Source organism: Anomaloglossus baeobatrachus, chromosome 6, assembly GCF_048569485.1.
Source record: "Anomaloglossus baeobatrachus isolate aAnoBae1 chromosome 6, aAnoBae1.hap1, whole genome shotgun sequence".
NCBI lineage: Eukaryota > Metazoa > Chordata > Amphibia > Anura > Aromobatidae > Anomaloglossus > Anomaloglossus baeobatrachus.
Genome location: NC_134358.1, coordinates 476,299,121 through 476,325,040, shown reverse-complemented (window position 1 = coordinate 476,325,040; position 25,920 = coordinate 476,299,121). Strand labels below are relative to the sequence as shown.

Genomic DNA, 25,920 nt, shown 5'->3' with positions numbered 1-25,920 from the left:
CCAGCCTGTTCACATACCCCCCCCATCCAGCCTGTTCACATACCCCCCCATCCAGCCGGTTCACATACCCCCCCCATCCAGCCGGTTCACATACCCCCCCCATCCAGCCGGTTCACATACCCCCCCCATCCAGCCGGTTCACATACCCCCCCCATCCAGCCGGTTCACATACCCCCCCCATCCAGCCGGTTCACATACCCCCCCCATCCAGCCTGTTCACATACCCCCCCCATCCAGCCTGTTCACATACCCCCCCCATCCAGCCTGTTCACATACCCCCCCCATCCAGCCTGTTCACATACCCCCCCCATCCAGCCTGTTCACATACCCCCCCCCCCATCCAGCCTGTTCACATACCCCCCCCCCCATCCAGCCTGTTCACATACCCCCCCCCCCATCCAGCCTGTTCACATACCCCCCCCCCCATCCAGCCTGTTCACATACCCCCCCCATCCAGCCTGTTCACATACCCCCCCCATCCAGCCTGTTCACATACCCCCCCCATCCAGCCTGTTCACATACCCCCCCCCATCCAGCCTGTTCAAATACCCCCCCCCCCCATCCAGCCTGTTCACATACCCCCCCCCCATCCAGCCTGTTCACATACCCCCCCATCCTGCTATATGCCCCCATCCTGCTATATGCCCCCATCCTGCTATATGCCCCCATCCTGCTATATGCCCCCATCGTGCTCATATACCATCCTGGTATATGGCCTGTATCCTATAGCACAGAGAAAAAAATAAATGTTTATACTCACCTTTTCCTCACTCCCTGCAGCACCGATCATATCTTCCTCTCTGGCACGCTGACCTGTGTGTGTGGAGCCGTTCCCCTGCAGCACGCGATGTCTTCCTGTCTGTGCCGATCAGCTGACCTGACCGGCACAGATCAGCTGACCGGCACAGATCAGCTGACCGGCACAGACAGGAAGACATCGCGTGCAGCAGGGGGGCGGCTCCACACACGGGGACGGGTGAGTGTACTGATTCACTGCACCCCGCGCTGGTAATGACGCGCGGGGGGCAGTGAATAGAGCCGCACATGATCACTCCAGGCTGTAATTGCCAGGGGTGATCATGCGGCCGGCTCTTTGCTATGCGCGCGTCCCCGCTCGTCCTCCCGCCCACCTGTCAGTGCCGGCTTCAGCGCTGAGAGATGGGCGGGAGGATGGGCGTGCATATGTAATGAGCGGGCCCACGTGGTCACGGCAGGCGCTGCTGCTGCCTGCTCGTGCCCCCGATGACCTGCAGCACCCTCATTCCCGGCCGCAGCCCTATAGTCAGACCATAAGACGCACCCCCAACTTTCCCCCAACATTTGGGGGAAAAAAAGTGCGTCTTATGGTCCGAAAAATACGGTATTTATTTCTTATCTATTCCCAGAGAATTCCTTTTAAGGCTATGTGCGCACAGTGCGTTTTTCTCAGCGTTTTTGCGCGTTTTTCGGGTGTGTTTTTGGCCTCAAAACTGCATGACTTTGCTTCCCCAGCAAAGTCTATGAGTTTTCATTTTTGCTGTCCGCACACAACTTTTTTTTTAAGCTGCGTTTTTGAGCTTGAAAAAAAAAATGGACATGTCAATTCTTTCCTGCGTTTATCTGCGTTTTCCGCCCATGCAATGCATTGGAAAAACGCAGCAAAACGCAGAGATCAAAAACGCAGCAAAACGCACCAAATCGCGGTAAAAACGCATGCGTTTTTTCGACGCGGGTGCGTTTTTGTGCGTTTTTAGCGGCCAAAAACGCACAAAAACGCAGCATCAAAAAAACACAGCGTCTGCACATAGCCTAAGTAACATCTACATGATCATGTATCTCCCTGGACTGTAGTGTAGTAACTCTTACAGTTTAAATACCCTCTTTTCAGAGAACATTGTGGGCTTTCACAAATATCTAAGAAAAACCCCCCACCACTGTGGCCTATGGCAACCAATCAAAACTCAGCTTTAATTTAATAAACAGCACTGGAAAAAGCTGCTATGTGATTGGACGCCATTTGACACGAGGCCCCTTCTCTTGTTAGACTGTTTTGGGCCCAGTGTACATACAATAAACTAATCATGTTTTACAGCAGTCCATTTAGAAATACAGACAATAAAATCAAGTGTTACAAAAAATTTATTATACAAGACTGAAAAATATAAAATTTCAGGATATCAAATTTTGAAATGTTCAGTATCAGTCTTCTGTTACCTCCCTGAGACTATTCATCTGTTAGGGCCTCAGTAGTAAAACATATCACAATAAGGTTTGTTCTGAAAGTCATGAGGCGTCCATAGTGTTGTTGAAGCAATAACAAGATTTGTTAGGAGTAAATACTGACTACCACGAAAAACACACAGTCAATAAAAAACAGATTACATAAATGGAGGGCATAAAACAGGCAGTACGAGCAACAGAACAAATAAAGTAGTACATCAGATATAACTGATATCATGTTCTATTATCCTATGGACTCCAGCTGCTGGAAGCTTCCAGTAAAATACTGCTCTGTAGTAATATTAAGACATATTTTTTCTGGTTTTCCCAGCATAGAAATGAAGCAAGCGGAACAGCACACAATTACATCATCCTACGTCTTTATAAATCCTTGTGTTTTCCTTAAGTTTGATGCACATGATAGAGCGCCCCACCCAAAATAAAACACCTGTGAAGACTGATGAATTATTAAACCTTTAATTCAGTCATTTCATATTTTGTCATTTCGACTTCCCATCCTGAGCTCCACCCATGAGGGCTGTCTGACAGCTCATTTCAATAGCTAAGGGTGGCTTTACACGCTACGATATCGGTCCCGATATTGCTAGCATGAGACTCGCCCCCATCGTTTTTGCGAGAGGGGCATATCGCTGCCCATCGCGCACAAAATCGCGCTCCCCCGTGACACATACTTACCTGCCCTGCGACGTCGCTGTGACCGGCGTACCGCCTTCTTTCTAAGGGGGCGGTCCGTTCGGCGTCACAGCGACGTCACTAAGCGGCCGCCCAATGAAAGCGGAGGGGCGGAGATGAGCGGAACAAACATCCCGCCCATCTCCTTCCTTCCGCATTGTGGCCGGCGGCAGGTAAGGAGATGTTCCTCGTTCCTGCGGCGTCACACGTAACGATGTGTGCTGCCGCAGGGACGAGGAACAACTTCGGCCCAGCGACAGCAGCGATAATTGAGAATGGACCCCCATGTCAATGAGGAACGATTTTGGACGTTTTTGCAACGATCCAAAATCGCTCCTAGGAGTCACACACAACGATATCGCTACAGTGGCCGGATGTGCGTCACAAATTCTGTGACCCCAACGAGATCGCTGTAGCGAAATCGTAGTGTGTAAAGCCCGCTTTAGTGTATAAATAATAAATAAGATATACAACTCATTCTTCACAGATGCCCCGATCTTCAGCTCTACCCTTCACTTCTGGGTTCGGCAGATCTGCAACAAATTTGTATTCAACACATTACAGTATTAAATGTATCAGCACATCCTGAGAGCTGTGTTTAATGGGGGGTGGCTGACTCCTCAATAAGTAAGCCAATCTCTTTCCCTGTCACAGTCAGTGGCAAGGCTAGCTTAGCTATTGAGGAGTCAACCAGCCCCCTTTAAACACGCTTTCAGGATGTACTGATACATTTATAGGGAATCTGTCAGCAGGTTTTTGCTACCTCATCTGAGAGCAGCATGATGTAAGCAAAGAGATCCTGAATTCAAAAATGTATTACTTAGGTTACTGGGTACAGCCGTTCTGACACAATCAAAGATTTTAGTTTTAGCAAAGCAGCAAAGCTTAAAAAGTGGGCCTCGCCCACTTCAGGCTTTCAGTGTACATTGCTAATCACAGAAGGAGGCAGAGTTGACCTGAGCTCATGAGCTCCACAGTACAACTACAGACGAACCTTGGATTACGAGTATAATTCGTTCCGGGAGTGTGCTCTTAAACCAAGTTACTCTTAGGCTATGTGCACACTTTGCTTTTTACCTGCTTTTTTGCTGCTTTTTCAACTGCAGCGTTTAATGCCAAAATGGTTGTGTTCTGCTTTTCAAGCAAAGTCTATGGGAATTTGGGTTTCTTGTCCGCACTATGCAGTTCAAACTGCAGCCTTTTTGTTGCAGAACTTTGGTCAAAAACTCAGCTTTGCAGTGCAAAACCCAAATGGCAAAAACAATTGACATTGCAAAACCCAAATGGCAAAAACAATTGACATGTGAATTGTTTTTGCCATTTGGGTTTTGCACTGCAAAGCTGAGTTTTTGACCAAAGTTCTGCAACAAAAAGGCTGCAGTTTGAACTGCATAGTGCGGACAAGAAACCCAAATTCCCATAGACTTTGCTTGAAAAGCAGAACACAACCATTTTGGCATTAAACGCTGCAGTTGAAAAATCAGCAAAAAAGCAGGTAAAAAGCAACGTGCGGACATAGCCTTAGATCAAAGAGAATTTTCCCATAGGAAATAATTGAAACGCAGACAATTCGTTTTACAACCCAAAAATATTTACTGTATTTAGACAAACTTATTACAGTAATACAAAATAATATACTGTATTCATATAAACCTATTACAGTACACTAATACAAAATAGTGTACAGTAAAAACCATAAAAAAAATTAAACTGCACGTTCGCTTACAATAGAATTATTGGTGTGCAGGAGGTACAGTATAAAGAGAAAAAATGATTTATAAATATGACAACCTTTATTCTAGTACAATATGCAAAAAAACACACCCCTATCTATTCTCCCCCCAAAATAAGGGCAGAACTAAGCCAAATGTGGGGTAGAAATACTGCACAGGCTGATTACAGTACAAGGAATGTGCTGGACTGGTTAGCAGAAAGAAAGTTCAATACTGTATCTACAAGTGCAAATTGATAGACATGCTATATAGTATATACTGTACAATGGTATACTGTATACAGTACATACAGTATGTACAGAAAGTTACCTCCAGAGCGGGTCAGAACATGGTGAAAGGACAGAATCGGAAGTGTGCACGGTGAGTATTTGCTTTTCTTGCAAATCATTGCTCTTAAACCAAGTTACACATTTTTAAAAAGCTTTGTCTTGCAAAACGTTCTCAAACCAAGTTACTCTTAAACCAAGGTTCCATTGTAATGATAAAGCTACTGAAGCTTAAACTAACATTGCAGGCAAACGAAAACGCACTTTGTGATAAGAGACACATGGATGAAATCGCTATGTTAACCCTTACAGCCTGCTGTCTTCAGACTACATAGTAAAAACCTACTGATAGATTCCCTTTAATGCTTGCAGATATGCAAAAACCATAACTGAAGGGAAGAGCTGAAGATTGTGGCATCTGTGATAATAGGATATTAATGAGTTGTATATTTTACTACTATATACACACACATAATTTTCAAGCATACTTTTATTTAGCTGAACAACCCCTTTAAAGGCACTGACTGGGAATACCATATTGATGATCTGTTCAAAGGCCATCAATATTGGATCAATTATGGTCTGACACCCCTGCGATCAGCTGTTATGTGGTTACTAAAATCGGAGCTATCTGCAGTGTCCAGGAGCGGCCACTAAACAATGTAAGGGGTTACGCTCTTCCACTTTGTACATTGATTATATTCGGCAGCAGCAGATAACAATATAATCTGATATTGATGACCTATCCTACTGATAGCTTTTCAATATGTTAGTCCCAGACAACCTACTTTAATTTTCATATTCCCTTTGTCACCACAAGAGCTTACTGCATAATGTTTAGTGAATTCTATTACTATTACAGGATGAAATAAGCTTTTAAACTCTCTCTAGTGTTGTCTGAAAGCGGGGCGTATATTTTTAAAATCTTTTCCTAAGCAGTTCAGAAAATCAATATGAAATAAGGATAAATTTGGACATTTATCAGAAAAGAGTAAAAAGAACTCTAGTGGCGATATCTTTTTAATATGGTATAATACAAGGTTCCCAACCTGTCGCTCGGGAGCCACATTTGACTCACGGGCCTACAGTCGGGAAAATAAGTATTTTATACACTGCTGATTTTGCAAGTTTTCCTACTTACAAAGTCTGTAAATTTTTATCATACGTACATTTCGATTGTGACAGACAGAATCCCCCCAAAAATCCAGTAAATCACATGTATGATTTTTAAATAATAATTTATATTTTATTGCATGAAATAAGTATTTGATCATCTACCAACCAGCAAGAATTCTGGCTCTCACAGACCTGTTATTTTTTCTTTAAGAAGCTCCTACTCTGCACTCATGACCTATATTTTTTGCACAGTTTGAACTCGCTACCTGTATAAAAGACACTTGAGTACAATCTTAAAAACATCATCCCAACCGTGTAAACCTCATATTTTGTGGGTGCTTTTCTGCAAAAGGGACAGGACAATTGCACCATATTAAGGGAGGATGGATGGGGTCATGTATCCCGAAATTTTGTCCAACAACCTTCTTCCCTCAGTTAGAGCATTGGAGATGAGTCATGGCTGGGTCTTTCAGCATGACAATGACCTGAAGCACACAGCTAGGGCAACTAAGGAGTGGCCCCGTAAGAAGGATTTCAAGGTCCTGGAGTGGTCTAGCCAGCTTCCAGACCTGAACCCAAAAGTAAATCTTTGAAGGGAGCTGAAACTTAATGTTGCCCAGCGACAGCCCTGAAATCAGACAGACCTCGAGAAGATCTGTATGGAGGAGTGCGCCAGAATCCCTGCTGCAGTGTGTGCAAACATGGTCAAAAACTACAGGAACTGTCTGCCCTCTGTAATTGCAAACAAAGGTTTTTGTACCAAATACTAAGTTCTGTTGTATCAAATACTTATTTCAAGCACCAAAATGCAAATGAATAATTATTCAAAAATAATACAATTTTTTTTTTGTGGGGGGGATGGGGATGCTGTCTGACAGAGGGGAAGTGTCACTATGATAAAAATTACAGACTTCTCCATTCTTTGAAGATGGGAAAACTTGCAAAATCGGCAGTGTATCACATACTTCTTTTCCTCACAGTATGATGTGTAGGTTTTAGGCCTATGACGTGTTGCATGAAGGTGTCTGCCAGCTTAGTGCAGCAGCATCATTGTTTGCAAACGGCTATGGACAGTATATTTCCAAATGGTAACATTTGTGAGTAGAAGTTCAAATTTGGGTGTGCATTTACTGGACCTGGGGGTTTAGGGACAAATTGAGTACAGTAATCTAGAGACAGGATGATACTGCTAGATTGAGACGGTGCTTGAAGCTGGATGTGATAGCGTGGTGAATGTTATTGATATGAGAATATCAAATGGGGGAGGTGGGTAGTCTTGGATGTAAGTATACTGTCTCTGCGATTTCTGTAGGAACGCATTGGCTTTCATTATGGTAATAGAGGCATTGGGTGTGGCTACTTGGAGGGTTGTGGAAGCAGTATACTCATGGGGATGGTGAATCATTATCCTCTCTAAGGCCGGAGTCACACTTGCGAGAGACTCGCGCGAGTCTTGCAGCGCATCACCCAGCATGGCCGCACACTCTTCGGACAGGAATGTCTCAGCTGCATAGCAATACATACAGCCGACCCGCACCTATCAGGAGAGTCTGCGGCCATGCCGGGTGATGTGATACGAGACTCGCGTGAGTCTCTCGCAAGTGTGACTCTGGCCTTAGAAATTAATGTGGCTCTCCAGGTAAGAAAGGTTGGGGACCACTGGACCCTACTTGAGCACCTTGCATCGGACTGTGTTCCTTTTCTGCTTTATTCATCATTAACCAGAAAATCCTGAATATAATCAATTTTAAGTTGGTCTATCCATTAGAAAGGCAGAAGGACATCACAGTATAGCTACTTATCCAATAGCTGCACAAACATAAAAACATACAAAAAGCCACATTTATGTATGTATTAAATAATACACTTTCCTTACATCTATTAACTCAAAATTCAATAAATCCAATACAATGAATAGCTCTATGTATACATTTGCTGCTATGTCGGGACTCAAGGGTAAAGTCCAGCATAATTCAGACTCTTAGGTGTTTTATTAATGCATGAAAACCTGACATTGCAATGTAAAGAATAAGAGGGTGAAAGCCGGGATCCTTGAAGGTTATTACATGCATGGCTTTTTCATTCATCTCCAGTCTCATGTTAGATAAAGAGAACAACCTCTGTACAATATGAAATGTGCCTTGGTCGATGAGATTAGACAGCAATGGTTCTGTCCTTGAACAAAGTCCTTCATCTGATGTGATGTTTGGCTAATTAAAAAAAGAATACAGGAACACAGTTAATCCCGCAGGCCGTAATGTTATGATTTATAGTTTTAAACAAGCATTTTGGTCTAGAAGGCTTAGGAGAGGCGTAGCTATCAGCATGCGAGGGCCACTTGTAGTTTCAATTACAAGATGTGCTGATTCGCATTGGTCCGAACGTCTGACATTGGTATTTTTTTGGAATCGCTCGACTGCTTTAAAAATGATAAAATTCAATAAAGATAAAAGCACAAAATTGCAATAAGCTTCAAATAAATAATAGCAAAATCAAAAACCCACATTAACAATGCAATTTATATCCAGTTTCGTCCGAAATGGTGCTGCAAAATGTGCAACACTTTACTGATATAGGTGCGCCTTGTCTTATTACTCATCACCAGAAGTCTCCTAAGAAAGTGCAACTCAACTTTCACCATATTTATTATTTAATATCGGAGGAAATGGTGCACGAAAAATCTACTCCTCATAATGAGCATCAAACGTATAGAGAAGAGTGCAGCTTTTAATTACTATGGACTAATCTTTTACAAAGGATGGCTTAAAAAAGGTCAAATGTGGTAAACGTAAGTCAAAGTTTTAATTTTTTTTCTTGCAGTGTATGGAATATTACATTTACTATTAGCTTTCAGTTTTATAATCCTTTAAGAGTGCAAACATACTTGACCATTTCCATAATTCCCATAGAAATAAATGGGGAGTCATCTTTTCATTCCTTTCTCATCTCACCTAACAGAACAGGAGTCACTGACCCAGACAGACATACTTTTTAGACAATTATGACAGACTGTAAATATCCAATAAGTATATTTAATAGAAAAAAAATGGAAGGGCAACAAGTTGGTTTTGTGGGTATTGCTGTTGGTTTGCACATTCAGACTTACAATGCCTTAAAAAAAGTATCCCTACCCTATGAACTTTTTTACATTTTTTCACATGACACCGACAAAATTAAATGTATTTTATTGGAATTTATGTGATATACCAACACTAAGTAGCAAGTATATGTGAAGTGTAAAGGAAATGATACATGGTTTTCTAAATATTGTACTTAGCTCCAGCTAACTTACAGTAAACAATGACCAGCTTCCCTGCCCCTACTGAAGAAAAGAATCCCCACAGCATGATGCTACCACTATGTTTGACGGTGGGGATGGTGCTTTCAGGGTAATGTGTAGTGTTAGTTTTCTGTCACACATAGCATTTTTTTCATTTTAGCTCAAAAAGTTCTATTTTGGTCTAATCTGTCCAAAGTACTTCAAGTTCTTCCACATGTCATCTAAGGGACACAGCTAGCATGTGGAAGAAGGTGCTGTGGTCAGATGAGATCAATCTAAAGCTTTTAGGCAAAATGCAAAACGCGGTGTGGAGGAAAACTAACTGCACAAAAAATTGAAAATGCCATTCCCACCTTCAAACATAGTGGTGGCAGCATCATACTGTTGTTGATTTGTTTCCTCAGCAGGGACAGAGAAACTGGTCAGAGTTGATGGGAAGATGGATGGATTTAAATACAGGGCAATCCTGGAGGGAAAGCTGGAGAACAAATTTAGTGGTGACTGAACCATTACAACATCATATGGCAGAGTTCCATAGTATCACTGCTCTTACAGTAAGGATTCTGCATCTGCGATTATAATTAAACCTTCTTCCCTGTAAATGTAGAGCATTCTCCCTTGTCCCAGACCTAACTGTAAAAAGATCATTAGAAAGGTCTGTTTACTGTACCCTCATGTATTTGTAATAAGCTGGCCCCTAAGCCTTCATTTTTCCAAACTGAATGACCTCAAGTTTAATAACCTGACTTGGTCTTGCAGGCCTCCTATTCCTTTAATAAACTTGGATGCTCTTCTCTGCACCCACTCTTGTTCTTCTTAAACACTTACATATACAGTATTCTACTTGTGGTCATATTAGTGATTTGTATAGAGGCAAATCTATGTTCTTCTCACGAAGCATTTATGTCTCTTTTAATGCATCCCATTATCTTATTAGCCTTGACTGGAGCTAGTCAGTACAGTTGAGTTTGCCATCCACTCTTACATCAAAGTATTTTTCAGTGACAGTTTTACCCAGTGTTTTACAATTAAGCAAATAATTATACGTTTTATTTCCTCTACCCAATTGGCGTTTTTCAGCCCAAGCCTCCAGCTTACAAAAATCCTTCTGTAATATTAAATTATCCTTCTCTATATTGATTACCCTCCAAAGTTTGAAGTTCTACTGTGTATGCCCCCTTCAAGGTCATTAATAAATATGTTAAAAAGAAGAGGGCCCGATTCTGAGCCCTGTGGTACCCCACTGTTGACTGTGACTCAGTCGGAATGTTTTACATTAATAACTACTCTTTGGTTCTTATCACTGAACCACTTTTTAACCCAGTGACACATTTTCCCCAATTCTCATTTTACGTACCAAAGTTTTGTGAGGCACTATATCAAAAATCTTTGAAAGGTCCATATAGACAACATGCACTACATTTCCCTGGTCCAGTATAGAACTTACTTCCTCATGGAAGATGATCAGATTAGTTTGACAGGACGGATCCCTCATAAACTCATGTTAGAATCTGCAAAAGACTTGAGACAGGCGTGTAGGTTTAACTTCCAGCAGGACAACGACCTTAAACATACTGCCAGAGCTGCAATAGGATGGTTTAGATCAAAGCAAATTCATGTGTGTGAATGGCTCAGTCACAAGCCAGACCTAAATCCCATTGAGAGTCTGGTCTGTGACAATAGTTGAAAATTACTGATCACAGACACTCTCCATCCAATCTCACTGAGCTACAGCTATTTTGCAAAGAAGAGTAAGCACAAATGTGAACCTCTAGATATGCAAAGCTGGTAGAGATATATCACAAAAGACTTGCAGCAGAATTTACAGCGAAAGGTGTTCCTACCAAGTATTGACTCGGGGCTAAATACAAATGCACATCACAATTTTCAGATTTATATTTTAAGAAAACTGTGGAGTTCCTTTAGACTTCCCAAATACTTGCTTCTTAGGCTGCTTTCACACCTCCGGTTTCTGCAATGCGGCAAAATCGGGCACTTTGCAGGAAAATCGCAACCGTTTTTTTTTGCTGCCGGTTGCGTTTTTTCTGCATAGACTTTAATTAGTGCCGCATTGTGCCGCATGGCCTTGCGTTCCATTCGGTTTTTGCCGTATGCGGCAGATTTAGCCGATGCGGTGGCCGGATGGAACGTTGCCTGGCACGTTTTTCGTGCAGCAAAAAAAAAAACGCATCGCGGCGCATTTTTCAATGCATACCTATGGCAGCCGGATGCGGCGCAATGCGGCAAAAACCGCATCTGGCCGCCGCATGCGGTTTTTGCCACTGCACATGCTCAGTAGCATGCCGCAAGCGGCAAAAACCGGACGGGCCGCATGGGAAAAACTTATGCAAAGGATGCGGTGTTTTCACCGCATCCGTTGCATAGCTTGCACAGCCGGATTGAGTCGCACAGCTCAAGCCGGATGTGTGAAAGCAGCCTTAGTTGGTATATCACATAAAATTCCAATAGAATATATTTAAGTTTGTGGGTGAAATGTGAAAAAATGTGGAAAAGTTCAAGGAGTATGAATACTTTTTCAAGGCACTGTAATTAGATCACCATAAGGTTAGGTTAACTAAAGTGTATTTTCTGTCTGAGTGCTGTCTGTGTAAAAACGGTCAGCACTTAGACAAATGTTATTCAATGAGACAGTGCAGATGTGCGTTGTTTTTTTTCATGAACTGAATCCTAGCATGCAATATATTGTAGCATGCTGTAGTTTCTTCCATGTTTTGGAGAAAGTTGCAAGTCTATGGATGTGGAACAAAAAAAATCATATTCCATATGCAACCACTATTTACCATCTGATTTTTATAGATGCTTTGCAATTTTTTTTTTTACTTAGGAAACTGAATTTAGGCTTGTTAATGTTTAATAATTGCTCCTGTATATGTACTGAAATTGGATATGGATGAAACATGAGAAAAAAAATCATAGGCATACGAAGACATTTTTTATATGCTCGGACCTACCCTAATGCTATAGCACAACTGGAGAATTAGACATGAACCGCACAACCAAAAATCACACTTTGATCTAATGCCGCTAGGGAAAAATTTAAATACCTGAACATGAGGTTCTTGGTTTAACATTCTGATCAGACTGTTTGAAGCCCACTGCCAAGTCACAGCGAACTCTGAGTGATTCCCTAACTTGTGTGAAGCCTTAAAGATTTAGCACCGCGTCCTGATCACCACCACAGCGACAGTGCACCAATGGAGCAGATGACCTGGTGCCTCACAGCACCCATGCTGCAAGTCATTTTAATTAGCAGGAGACCGCATAGAGGGGTCTCCTCTATCACCTTTTGTTCTCAGTTCACACACTGTGAGCTTGTGGAAGGTGAGTCGGCAAGCTCCTTTCACATGGGTGCTGGTGCTACGTGGTGGCCATTGCTGTGGTGGTTTTCTGTCGGTAGGGCAGTGAGGCCTGGAGCGAGGGCTGAGCCTTGCAGCATGAGTGTTGTGAGGCACCAGGTCACATGCCTTGCTGGTAGATGCGGCGGTGGTTGGCGCACAGCGCCACACCCTTAAAGTAAGTAAGGACCCACTCAGAGGTTCGCCGTGATGTGGTGGTGGCCTTCATACAGTCTGATCAGAATGTTAAACCAAGAACCTCATGTTCAGGTATATAATTTTTTGCCTAGTGGCACTAGATCAAAGTATGATTTTTGGATGTGTGGTTCATGTCTTTTTCTACAGTTATTGCATACTCTAATGCTGTAGGCACAGAACTGTAGATAAACACCAGAGCGCCTATGGCCCTATAGTATAGAATAGTAGGCACTCTGTGTATAGAGTATAGTATATAAAGCATTTGCAGAAATAAGGCACTATTCTTTAAGGGATGTGAAAGAAACCCTCCATTAGCCTCTGTATGTAATTGGAAGCACATGGAGATACATTTAAGCCAAAATACACTTTTGTTATAAATTTAGTATGCATGAGACCAAAAATATACATAAAGTGCTTATCTTTCCGCTGAGTATAAAATAAGATACTGTCATCATTTTTTTTTTTTACTATACACCATTTATTAAAATTTTAAAGCTTAAGTATAAACTAGCAAATTTGTATTCATTGTTTGTGCCTTTTTGGTCAGCAGGTTTGACGGCTAATCATTATTTATATAAACTAACTTACTAAACCCTATCAGGAAACAAAATCTATGCGTGCAGCCTATGTGGTGAGATGTTGTGACCTACAAAGCTATCCATAATCTGTCTCCTCCATATATCTCTGAACTAATCTCTCGCTACACTCCAAAACGTAACCTCCGGTCCTCCCAAGATCTCCTTCTCTCCTCCTCTCTCATTCGCTCCTCATGCAACCGACTCCAAGACTTCTCCCGAGCATCCCCAGTCTCCTGGAACTCACTGCCTCAACACATCAGACTATCTACTACACTTGCAAACTTCAAACGGACTCTGAAAACTCATCTGTTCAGAAATGCCTATAATCTACAATGACGCCACTGCCCCACCACCGTGCGGAGCTGCCGCCCCACCACCGTGCGGAGCTGCCGCCCCACCACCGTGCGGAGCTGCCGCCCCACCACCGTGCGGAGCTGCCGCCCCACCACCGTGCGGAGCTGCCGCCCCACCACCGTGCGGAGCTGCTGCCCCACCACCGTGCGGAGCTGCCGCCCCACCTACACCCCACCTACTGTCTCCTCCCCAAAATCCTTTAGGATGTAAGCCCGCAAGGGCAGGGCCCTCTTCCCTCTGTACCAGTCTGTCTATTGTAACTTGTATATGTATTCTGTATGTAACCCCCTCATGTACAGCACCATGGAATCAATGGTGCTCTATAAATAAACAATAATAATAATAATAATAATGTTGTATCCCTCTTGTCAATCGTCTTAGATAGCAATGATATTTGTCTTGGTGATATCCTTGTGAAAATCTCATAAGCAGACACGCTGCAGATAGATCTTCTCTGAATATTGAATGCTTGTTCTTCAGCCAAAACAGTGCAGTCTTGCTGTGCTAACTAAATAAAAAGAGAAATCACAGCGCCCACGCTGGTCACACGTACAGAGCACTATCAGGGCTTTTAATCTCAGCCAAGTTTATTTTAGCAGCTTTCCGCACTCTGTGACCCCATTTCAATTTTCACCGTTATCCAAATTACATTTGAGTCCATATTTTCTGCCCATGTGTTGAATAATCTGCATACTTGTTGAATAATCTGCATATTTGTTGAATAATCTGCATATTTGTTGAATAATCTGCAGTTTTTGACAACTTTTTGCTTCTCTTCGCATAATACTGTGTTCTATTTTATTCCTAGAAAACAACTCAACATTGCCTATCCTTTATCCTATCAGGCTGTCATCTCTAATGATGTTGTATAAGGGTTTAGAAAAAAAAAGCCCAAAAGGATATTTCTGACTACAAAAAAAAACAACAGACACTTTGATCATTGATTCCTATCCTAAAGGTGGTACAATTTGCCATTTTCTCATAATAGCTGTTATAAGTGAACTCTCAGAAACAGTCATTGGGTCCTGCGCCTCAGCTCCATCAGGTATAGTCACCTAGCTTTCATACCGTCTTGAGAGATACATTTGCTTAGATATGTAAAAATATAGAAGCTGTATCACTTCATAACTCAAAATATTTGCACCAAGAAGTTTGGGAAATGTGAGTGACAACCCCTAGGCCAGCTGTCATTGCAGCCGCATAGGCAGTAGCAGATCATTAAACACAATTCCTGAAAGTTAACAGTAATTTACGTGTACAGCAAACTTTCACAACGAGTTTGCTGCTTTTATATAGGGGGTGAGCCATAGGAGACCTCTTGAAGAATACAAATGAAACTGAGGGTGGGTAAGGTAATAATTAAAAATGAGCAAACCCAAACTGTAAAGTTCGGGATTCGTACCGAACACTGACTTTAAAAAAAAAATCAGTGTTCGAGCTCAAGCAAAAAAGGCAAACCTACCCTCCCTCCGCCGGAAATGCTATAAGCTGGCTGTATGTGGGCAAAGAACCAAAGTGCCCAATCAGTGACTCCTAAAGGGGTTCGAGCTCCGGGATCATGCTCAGTTCAAGTCCGGGTCCCAAACTGAAGTTCATCTAAGGCCCCCTTCACACGTCCGTGCAAAAAACCCCAAACTATTTCCATAGTCCATGGCGTAGGTGCGTATATGTGCCCGTGTGTGTGCCTTCCTGGTGCTGTTCATGGGCTATCCGTGTGACATCCGGATAGCACACGGACAAAAAAAAAAAAAAAAAAAAGCACACGGACAGCATAAACTTGTATACTTACCGATGATACTGTCTCTGGTGATGCTGTGGCTTCCGGGTCCACAGTCACTGCAGTGAATATTCATGAGCATAATGAGCGGGACGTGGAAGCAACAGCAGAGGCAGATGAGATAAGTATAATTTTTTTTTTTTTAAAGTGACGTGTTTTCTTCAGTACGTGTCACACTAATGTTACACAGATCAAAGTGTGGTCAGTGTGACACCCGTGCTGACGGCATAAAATGGACATGTCGCCGTATGGAACATACAGACACACGTTTGCTTCACATCGATGGTGTGAAAACAAGGAAATGTGTGCAAACCCATTGAATTTAATGGGTTTCCAAGTGTCAGTGTCTCTGATACATGTCAAAACAGACACCACAAGTACTGGAAACATGGATGTGTGAAGGAGGCCTGAGGTCTGGCTGAACCTGAACTTCCAGGGGTCCGTTCATCTCTAGTAATAATACATGTAATACAAGGACAGCTGACATCCTACATAACTAAAGCAGCTCCCTGTTCAGGCTCGTACAGGTGGGTCCAGTGACAACCCCTTTATTTGTCCTACTCAACGTTAGGAAATGAATTCAGTCATCTAATTAGTTGATAATTTGTCTTTAGAAATGCTTAATTTTCACTTGGGAACCATTGTTTGTTTTTCTCTAATAATATAAAACATGGAGCTTTTTCATCTATTTTTTTTTCCTTATAAAGGAATTAACAGTTCAACATGAATATCCATTGAGGACCATGTAAGAATCACAGTCGTGCACCTGCGGTAATGGCTTCAATCCGACTAATACATGATTGTCATACTCACCAGGGCACAAAGGGCTGGCAGGAGATGACGATCACAACAAGCACCAAGTATTGTCAAGGCAGCGTCTGGCATCTCTGTAAGAAACAGACATTTCGTTATCAAAGTACATATCACTGCAGCAAGTCTGAAGACGATGTGCTGAGATATCACAACTTGGAAGAAGCAGTGCTGGAGAGTCTGAGCTACAACTTCATGCAAATTTAATGTACTGCAAATAGTATGTGGACTTAAAGATTGGAAGAAGAAACACTACGGACATTTAAATGTGATTAAGCAAATAGTGTAAGATCCCAGATAATTGACACTGGTGAGACAGTAGTAGTCTATGATTATTACTACCAACTACTAAAGCATGTCCGGGGGTAGTGAATGGTCACCGGATCATTTCTACTCACTTGTGATATAGCTGGGATTTATTGTCAGGATGGAAAACTTTTCTTTTCCATTACAGGATAAAGCTATGAACAATATGTCAGTAATTAAGCCGAAACAAGTTACTGCCCCATGCAAACCCCTTAAAACTACCTCTGTCAAGAAATAGCAGCACCTTAAAAAAGTATATCAATGATGATCATAAAGAGTTAACCTTGTAAGTGTTTTCAATAGACATAGTGTTCCTTATGAGGAGACATCCATATGTTTCTTCATTTAGTAAGTGGGCTCAGTATATAGCACACCAATACACACTTAAAGGAGTTATGTTTTTTTTCCCCTATTGGGTTAAGAATTTACAGGCAGATCGTTGCTAAAGCCTGCTTTACACGAGACGATAGATTGTGCGATAGCACAATCGATCGTACCCGCCCCCGTCGTTTTTGCGTCACGGGCAATTAGTTGCCCATGGCGCACAAACTCGTTTACCCCCGTCACACATACTTACCTTCCGGACGACCTCGCTGTGGGCGACTAAATTCCACTTCCTGGAGTGGGCGGGACGTTCGGCGTCACAGCGACGTCACACAGCAGGCGGCCAATAGAAGCGGAGGGGCGGAGATGAGTGGGATGTAAACATCCCGCCCACCTCCTTCCTTCCATTAAGCCGTCAGGTGCCGCTGTTCATCGTTCCCATGGTGTCACACGGAGCAACGTGTGATGCCACGTCAACGATGAACAACCTCCGCCATTTTAATTAAACAATTTTATGAAACCTAGCGAGGTGTCACAGGAGACAACGTCGTGCGGTATGCCGGATGTGCGTCACGAAAACCGTGACCCCAACGACATATCGCACAATCTATCGTCTCGTGTAAAGCCCGCTTAACTACCTGCCTCTTCTCCCCTACCATTATCTGTCCGGGTTCAGAGCGGGCATGGACCGCTCCTGTCGGTGATTCTCCTTCTTCTGATATGTAACTGCCGGGAGCAGGCTATCAATCAGCATGACGTCGGCAACGACTATTTTACAGAGCAGAATAGAAGAGAAGGTGATGCCCTGTCGAAGTGATGACAAAAGAAGCTGAGGAACTACTGCCTAAGCTGGGAGAGATCTTCACAGGGCACAACAGGCAGGTAGTTAGCAACTACCTGCTGGTAAGCTCTTAACCCACTTAAGTCCCGGATAACCCCTTTAATTGGGCTGTATAACATGAGCCCTTAAGCTTTATAGATAATTTTTACATGCCCTACAATTAAAATATTCATGGCTTCTGCTTTTACATGGGGTATAGAGCAGGGTTTAAAAAGAAGTAACACAATAGTCAAAGATAAAGTATTAAAACTTGATTCCTGAAATGACTAAAAAAGGAATGTAATTCCAAGTGTCTGACAAAATTTGGCAATGGCCATTAAGACAGGCTCTGTTCATACACCTAAATGTTAAATTGCCTCATTCAATCATCTGTGAAGCACTGTCCGAATACGGACTGTGATACATAGACTGGCCGGGGGTCTACTGCCCTCATAGACATTTATTAGGCTATTGAGTTCGGGTCGAGAGACCTGTGGCCAGTCTGTGCATCACCATTCATGCACAAACGATGTTTCACAGATGTTTGAATAAGATTTTATGCAGAGGAATCCCGACTTAGAACAGAGAAATGCCCTGTACGGCTAGATTCACAGATATACAGTGCTCCACACTGACCACTATGTAGGGGTTTCTGTTGGAATCATCAAAAAAAAACCACAGAATTTTGACAGGAAACCCAAATGGAGCCTTTCACTATTATGAAGCCAACAAAGTCAATTTGGACACCATCCTGGTAGTGTTCGTATTTTTCACACATATACAAAAACATGGCAGAACATATTATTGTGTACAACTGAAAATGATGAACGCTGCTGGGACAAAGTTCAGTGTCCAAATTAACTCCTTTGGATTTATTGTACTGAATAGCTCCATCGGGGGGGGTTCAGTTGGAATCCTCTTTTTGTTTAAGGTAGAGTATAATAATAACCTTGCGAAGTGCTCAACGTTGAGCACTGTATGCGCATGAATGAAGCCTGAGTATCTACTGTTCTGGTTGACTCAAGCTGTTTATGTGGTTACAGAAGGAGCCCTATAAGAAATACTACATTTTCATCATATCTGCTTCCACCTGGAAAATCATCTGCAGCTTTCATATAAATCTGTAGTGTGACAATCAATTTATCTCCACTCCATGTAGTGATTTTAATACCTAAGTCAATAATAATTTTATATGTATTGCGTAGGATTGGTAAATATAATGGCAGTAGGGAGATATTTGCTGTAGTCACCATACAGTTAAACTGTGATTCTCTTTGACCCTATAAGAAAAACTATTAGTAAAAAGTGACTATAATCTCTCAGGCATAAGGACTCTCTAGAAGGAATTTGGAAACCATTAGCAAAATATTAAGAAGTGGCAATAAAATGATATGTTAAAAGCCACGAAACAGATGTAAATTGTGATTCCACTTGGCACCATGGACATCTCTTGGATGGCCCCCAAGTGCCATAGCAACACAGCTCTCCCGGCTGTGTGATTAATATGTCTTCTGTAACTTGATAATATTGTATCTTTATATAATCTATAAATCACCATCACTCATTTTTATGCACAGTTGGTTAATGTATCGTATCTCCTTAAATAGAAGAGGAAACCATTTTAAATCTTGGAGAAATGAAGAAACGTCAGGCCAGGAAGGCATGGATGTGGATGAATAAAGGTCAGTTCATTGAAAAATGCATAAAACTGCTCACAGGTGAGCACCTAGACCTCGGCTAGACCTACGCGTTTCGGCGTTATGTCTTAATTATAGTTATTCTTGAATAAACTGATTTATTCATCCATATTCATGTCTTCCTCGCTGGAGGTTTCTTCGTTTCTCCAGTACTGCTCTCAAACCTGGCCAAGGCGCAGACCGTGATGATCTCCAGATGAACTACCTACGATGAGTTCACCTTTTTTTCTTTTTGATCCTATTTTAAATCTTGGGGAGCATTCTCATTGCATCTGGAGTATACTTATGGTGCACACACTGGGAAGGCTCCTATGGTATATGTCATTTGTATTCATAGGCCCCCATTCACTCAAGTTTGACCAAATAATGTGGTCTTTTTCAGAGCACTTTATGGCAATATACTTTATTATTGTTTTTTATGCTGTATAGAAAATGGTTGTTGACTACACTATTCTATACAGAAGCCTCTGATTAGGTATATATTGTTTTATTTTAAAAAGGGGCCTTATGGGTGATGAATATTACTGTAGGTTTATACAGTGCCACTCATCGGTGAAACCTATAGTGGAAATGCACTCATTGTGGTTACTTTAAAAAAATAATATGTGATGTAGCAGTGAACCGTATTTTGATATTCTTCATTTATACATCAATGCTTTATAACGATCAGAGTAAATGCAGAACTACATTTTCATTGATTTGCACCCCAGGAAACCTGTAGTCGATTATGTTACATTTATAAAAGTTTGAACTTTAAACCAATTTGTGTTGAAGTCAAGTATGAAGACACAAAAACAAGTTAAAAAGAAAGGTTAACAAGAAGTTAAAAATACAAGTAAAAAACATAATTCTCACCATAGACAGAATGAGCTTTAGCAGGTATAAAATGGAGGAAGGCATGTACCACAAAGGTGGTGTGAACCTAGATGTCCACTTGGATACTTGTAGTGCCACATGGCTTTTTAGGGCATTCCAGGGACAGGTTTTACGGATAGCTGGAGAGATGGGCAGGACTGGCTAGCCACACAGCTCCGCCCCTGGGTGTGGCTCATATTGTTAAAATGTTTGTTTGACACATGATCTATTTGTTTGATGACACATGATCAGTGTATGGAGGTTTTATGAATCCCTGAGAGAGGGGAGATTCGTTAGTCCTGACCAGGAACAGATTGTATGCATGGTTTGTGTTCCTTTTGAGGCTGGAAAAGGGCTCATGTTATGTTTCTAGAGTGAAAGTTTATGTGTGCTAAATAAACTTGATGGATTTTTAATGTGACGGTGTTCCTGTTTGCTACCTCAACAAGCGAGTTCAACTGAGTTACCCCATCATCCAAGTAAAGAGAAAAGCATTCGGTATTTTCTCCTGTATAGATACTCCTTTGTTCTCCTCAGGTCTTTGTTTCCCAGGGTTCAGTGCTGATGTGACTTGTCAACACCTGAATGTTGCAGTCAATTGGTGGCTTTAGCAGACACTATTGAAGTCACTGTTGAAACTAGTAATTTGCTGCAGCAATCACATGTTGTGCTATATACACATATTTCGACAATATCATAATTTTGATGCAGATTTTGCAACTCCAATATGTATAAACTGGAATGCTTATTGGATGAAGCAAATCAGATCATGTGTATTTGTGTAAAGAGGGAGGGAGAGCCCTAAGATATATTATTACACCCTTTATCAAACAGAATTATTAGGCAAAATGGGCCAAAAAAGTGATTTAACTCCCTCTAAGAAGTAAAAAATTGTTAGAAGTCATACAGAGGGATGCTAAGATATTGGGGTGTGACCACAGAACCATCAAACAGTTTGTTGCAAATAGTTAACAGGGTTGCAAATATGTTGTTAAAAAACACACACACATTAACTGCCAAAGATATGAGAAGAATCAAACATGAAGATACCAGGTACCAGTTATCCTCAAATGCTGTCATATTCCAGAACTTCAAACTTCATGGACTGTCCAGAAGTACAAGGTGTTCCAAGCTTAAACACATGGCCAGAGGTAAGGAAGACCAAAACTGACCACCACTGAACAAGGCCTACAACTAGAAACATCAAGACTGGACTAAAAAAAAAATACCTAACAACATATTTTTCAAAAGGTTTTATGGACTGATAAGATGAGAGTAACTTTTTATGGACCTAATGGATGGGCCAATGGCCAGATCACTAATGGTCACAGACCTCCACTTTGACTCAGACACCAGCAAGGTGGAGGTGGGGAACGGCTATGGGCTGATATTATTGATTAAATGAGCTGGTTGGACCTTTTTGGGTTGAAGATTGGGTCCAAGTCAGCTCCCAAACTTACTGGCCAGTTTTTAGAAGACATTTTCTTCAAACAGTCGTACAGGATAAAGTCTGCAACTTTTAAGAATACCATGATTTTTATGCAGGATAATGCTCCATCACAGCATCGACGTCTCCACTGCTGTCAGTAAAAGCCTTAAAGATGAAAGCATAATAACATGGCCTCATCGGAAGCTAAACCCTATTGAGAACTTATGGGTCCTTTTTAAAGGGAGATTTACAGAAAAGGAAAACAATACACCTCTCTGGGAGGATGTGGTTGGTGCAGCCCACAAAGTTGATCGTCAACAGATTAAAAATTCTCACTTTAAAAAATGAAAATAATTGAGTTTGGAAAATTTAAGTTATTCATTTAGTTGCATGATAATTCTATGCATTAATAGTTGCCCAATAATTCTGAACACACAGATATTCTCCTAAGAAAGACAAAACCCTCACTATCAGGGCTTGCTCACACATCTGATTTTTTAGAAGATAGCCCATTGACTCAGGTTATTCAATGAGGCAGTGCTGATGACTGATAGAATCTGTCCATACAAAATTGCAGAATGCTGCGAATTGACTCTAAAATTGGATGAGACTCACCCATTCAAGTCTATGGGCGTGAGAAAAAAAACACAGATGCCAAAGTATGACATCCGATTTTTATGGATACATTTCAGTTCTGTAGCATAGGAAACTGTAAATTATTAATTACTGCACATGGACAGCACATGGATGACTAGTGAGAATAAACCCTACCACTTTTGTAGATGAAAATTGTAATAATTTATTCTGTCAGGTGACCATAGCTTTCTTTTTTTAAATATTCAGGTTTCAAGTTTATTAACATTTTGGATTGACCGCCTAGTAATTGTGCACACAGTATAGAGTCGATCAACGACCCAAACCTTTCTTATTGTTGGTGCAATTTATGTTAATGTCCCAGGAAGAGACACATCTGCTCTTGTGCTCCTTAGACAACAATAGGACAAAAGACAAAGTTATGGTGACTACAAATCTGATATGAAGAGAACAGTATTTCTACACTAACAATAGAAGGGTCTGAACCAAGATTTTTGAGATGGAAATCGTACTAATAAAATAAAAATGAAAAATATCCCAGACTAGAAATACCATTTTGCATATCAGTAAATTGTCATCAATGCATCAGGAGTTTAGAAAAGGTTACAATTAGAGATGAGCGAACCTGTTCGGGTTCGGAGTTAGGGTGCTTTACGTATGCTAACTACTCGAGCGAGCACCACTGTGCTCAGGTACGCTGGGTGATTGGCCTAGTACGAGCCGCTCGCATTGTTTGAATGTCTCACTTTGGGGGTAACAACAGCGTTATCGGATGTAGTATGCACCAAAAAAAAAAAAGGGAAAAACCCCGCTCTCGTTCCTCTGGAAGTGTTCTTTTTATGGCTGGCCGTATGTGGGCAGAGACCTGAAATGCCGAATTAGTGACTTCCTGGGGTTCAGATCAAGTCCAGTCCTAAACCGAACTTTATCTAAAGTCAAGATGAACCCGCTGAGCCAAACTTTCACTGGTCTGCTCATCTCTAGCTACAATTAGAAGAGGACTTTAAATGATAATTTCTAACAATATTTCCAGGGACTAAAATCACAAAAAAGTGTAAAAAATCATGACTAAACCTGACTAACGCTCTATTCATATCCACTGTTGTTGCAGATTAAATCAGAAACCATGCTACAATGCCAGTTCTATCAACCACAGTGCAGGATCCATAGTTTTTCTAAATCTATCATTTATCATCAGAGGAAGTTGAGAGCATAGCCGTAGGATGCTTTCACAATAAATTTGGAAGATTAGCTATCCTGTACATCTACGTTTCACAATACATATGAGGAAACAAATGCTAGTACAAGTAGGGAAAAATTCCCCCAAAAATTGCAGTGGATTTACTAGGATTCCTTCCCATTTTTGGATGATCAGATATTCTGAAAACAGTGTGAAGCCACTTACAAGGAATTGCTTATACAATACTACAAATATTGAGCAGAAATGAAAAAGAGCAGATGGCACTGAAGTCCTTAAGGGAAAACAAGGACATTTTTTAATAAAACCAGCAGACAAATAGGATACTATAACTGTAATGAACAGCTGTGACTACATACTGGAAGAACAAAGCAGCTCTCAAACAACACGCTAAAGCAAAATCACACAAACTTGTAGGATTTTCCTTCAAGGTTCTAGTGTAAGGTTAGTTAATCATATTGGACTAGTACTAGCAGGAAAAGCAGTCAATAGCATGCCGAACCGATCATGACTAAACCAATTGAGCATTTTTATATGGAACAGATTACAAAGTTTGAACATTGTCTCTCATCATTTATATCAAATGCACCACCAAGAGGGTTAACAAAAGAAGGCTGATATGCTCTTAAAAAAAAAAAAAGAAAAAATATAGGTAAAGTTCTAACTGAGGAATGTAAAAGATTAGCCCTCTAAGAGGGGCAAGGAGAAGTCAAACCAGAGGAGGAGTAACTCAAGCTGGTAAAGAAGAATGCCACAAAGTAGTCCAATGGGAGACAATGGCCTGTGTGTGAGGGACTGTGATATAGTAACTGTGATGTGTAGGCCGCATCTATGTGCAATGTGTCTAGCCTGCTATTGCAGGACACTGGTGAAAAGAGACATGACCAACAAAAAGGTTGTGACAATACCTGTGGCCCCTTTCACACATCAGTTTTTTTCCGTCAGTCACAATCCGTTGGCGCGATGAATTGGATGCAGATTGTGGAAAAACTGATGTGAAGGATCAGTTGAAAAAATTGATCCGTCACATCATTTTTTTCAGCCCAATCATTATATATACAGTGTTTTTATACTCCATCTGAGCATGCTCAGTTAAAAAAAATTGATCCGTCGCCGGATTCCGTCATTTGATGGATTACGACGGATCCTGCGCCCATAGGCTTCCATTCTACCAAACGATGGACGGCGATGGATCCGTTGCTGTCCATTTATTTGACGTAGATAAAAAAAAGTTACTTTGTCCATTGTCTCCATCTGACAAAGAATTTGTCGAACTACGGATGAAACGTGAGGCCATCCGTCGCAATCCATCTTTAATACAAGTCTATCAAAAAAAATGGATCCAGCAGCATCAGTCGCTGGAAATCCTTTTTTTCAAAATTTGACAGATTGTGACTGATGGCAAAAAACTGATGTGTGAAAGGGGCCTAAAGGGTGCTTTACACGCTGCGACATCGCTAGCGATAGCTAGCGATGTTGTGCGCAATATCACCCGCCCCCGTCGCTTTTACGACATTTGGTGCTCGCTGCCGCAGCGAGCAATATCGCTACGGCAGCGTCACACGCACATACCTTGACAGTGACGTCGCTATGACCGCCGGACAATCCCTCCTTCAAGGGTGAGGGGCGTTCGGCGTCATAGCGACGTCACTGCGGCGTCACTAAGCAGCTGGCCAATAGAAGCAGAGGGGCGGAGATGAGCGGGAAGTAATATCCTGCCTACCTCCTTCCTTCCGCATTGCTGGTGGACGCAGGTAAGGGGATGTTCATCGTTCCTGCGGTGTCACACATGTGTGCTGCCGCAGGAACGACGAGCAACATTGTACCTGCAGCAGCAGCAATATTAAGGAAAGGAGTGACGTGTCAACGATCACCGTTTTTGAACGATTTTGTGATCGTTGCTCCTTAGTGTCACGCTGCGATGACGCTACCGGCGCCGGATGTGCGTCACTAACGATGTGACACCGACAATATATCGGTAGCGATGTCGTAGCGTGTAAAGCACCCTTAACTGTTTACTGTGCTGCAGAGATAGTGATACAGAGATTGTTGTCAAGTGAAGGGGGTGCAACTGAAAAGATTGCCAGAAGGCTGTCAAGTGTCAGGAAGTATACAGTATATCCTGGAAACTTGAGAGACGTCGCTAAACCAAGAGGTTCATGGGTGGCAAAGGTGACTTTCTGCAGGTACTTTTTCCTTTTTTCTTCTGCAGAGTGAAATTATCCCATGAGGCTAAAGAAGTCTAAAATGGCTAGAAGGTGTTAAAGTAGAACCGTGTGGTATTATACTGTATCTGTCAATTTAGTTGAATCAAAATTCTGTTTGAAAATTTAAACT

The 25,920-nt window shown here is 41.8% G+C and overlaps 1 protein-coding gene across 3 annotated transcripts in view; it reads right to left on the bottom strand.

Annotated features, from left to right (window-relative positions):
- The window catches only part of GSDME (gasdermin E), a 199,647-nt gene that overhangs the window by 21,442 nt on the left and 152,285 nt on the right, over window positions 1–25,920 (bottom strand). For 2 of the 3 annotated variants that reach the window (XR_012724556.1, XM_075316699.1), the window contains exon 9: window positions 16,364–16,437. Coding sequence is in view for 2 of the 3 variants with exons in the window: in XM_075316699.1 (XP_075172814.1) it covers window positions 16,364–16,437 (74 nt within the window). In the remaining variant the exon portion in view is untranslated. Of the gene's footprint in view, window positions 1–7,639; window positions 8,218–16,363; window positions 16,438–25,920 lie in introns of those variants that run through there. The other variant, XM_075316698.1, reaches the window with a different exon arrangement.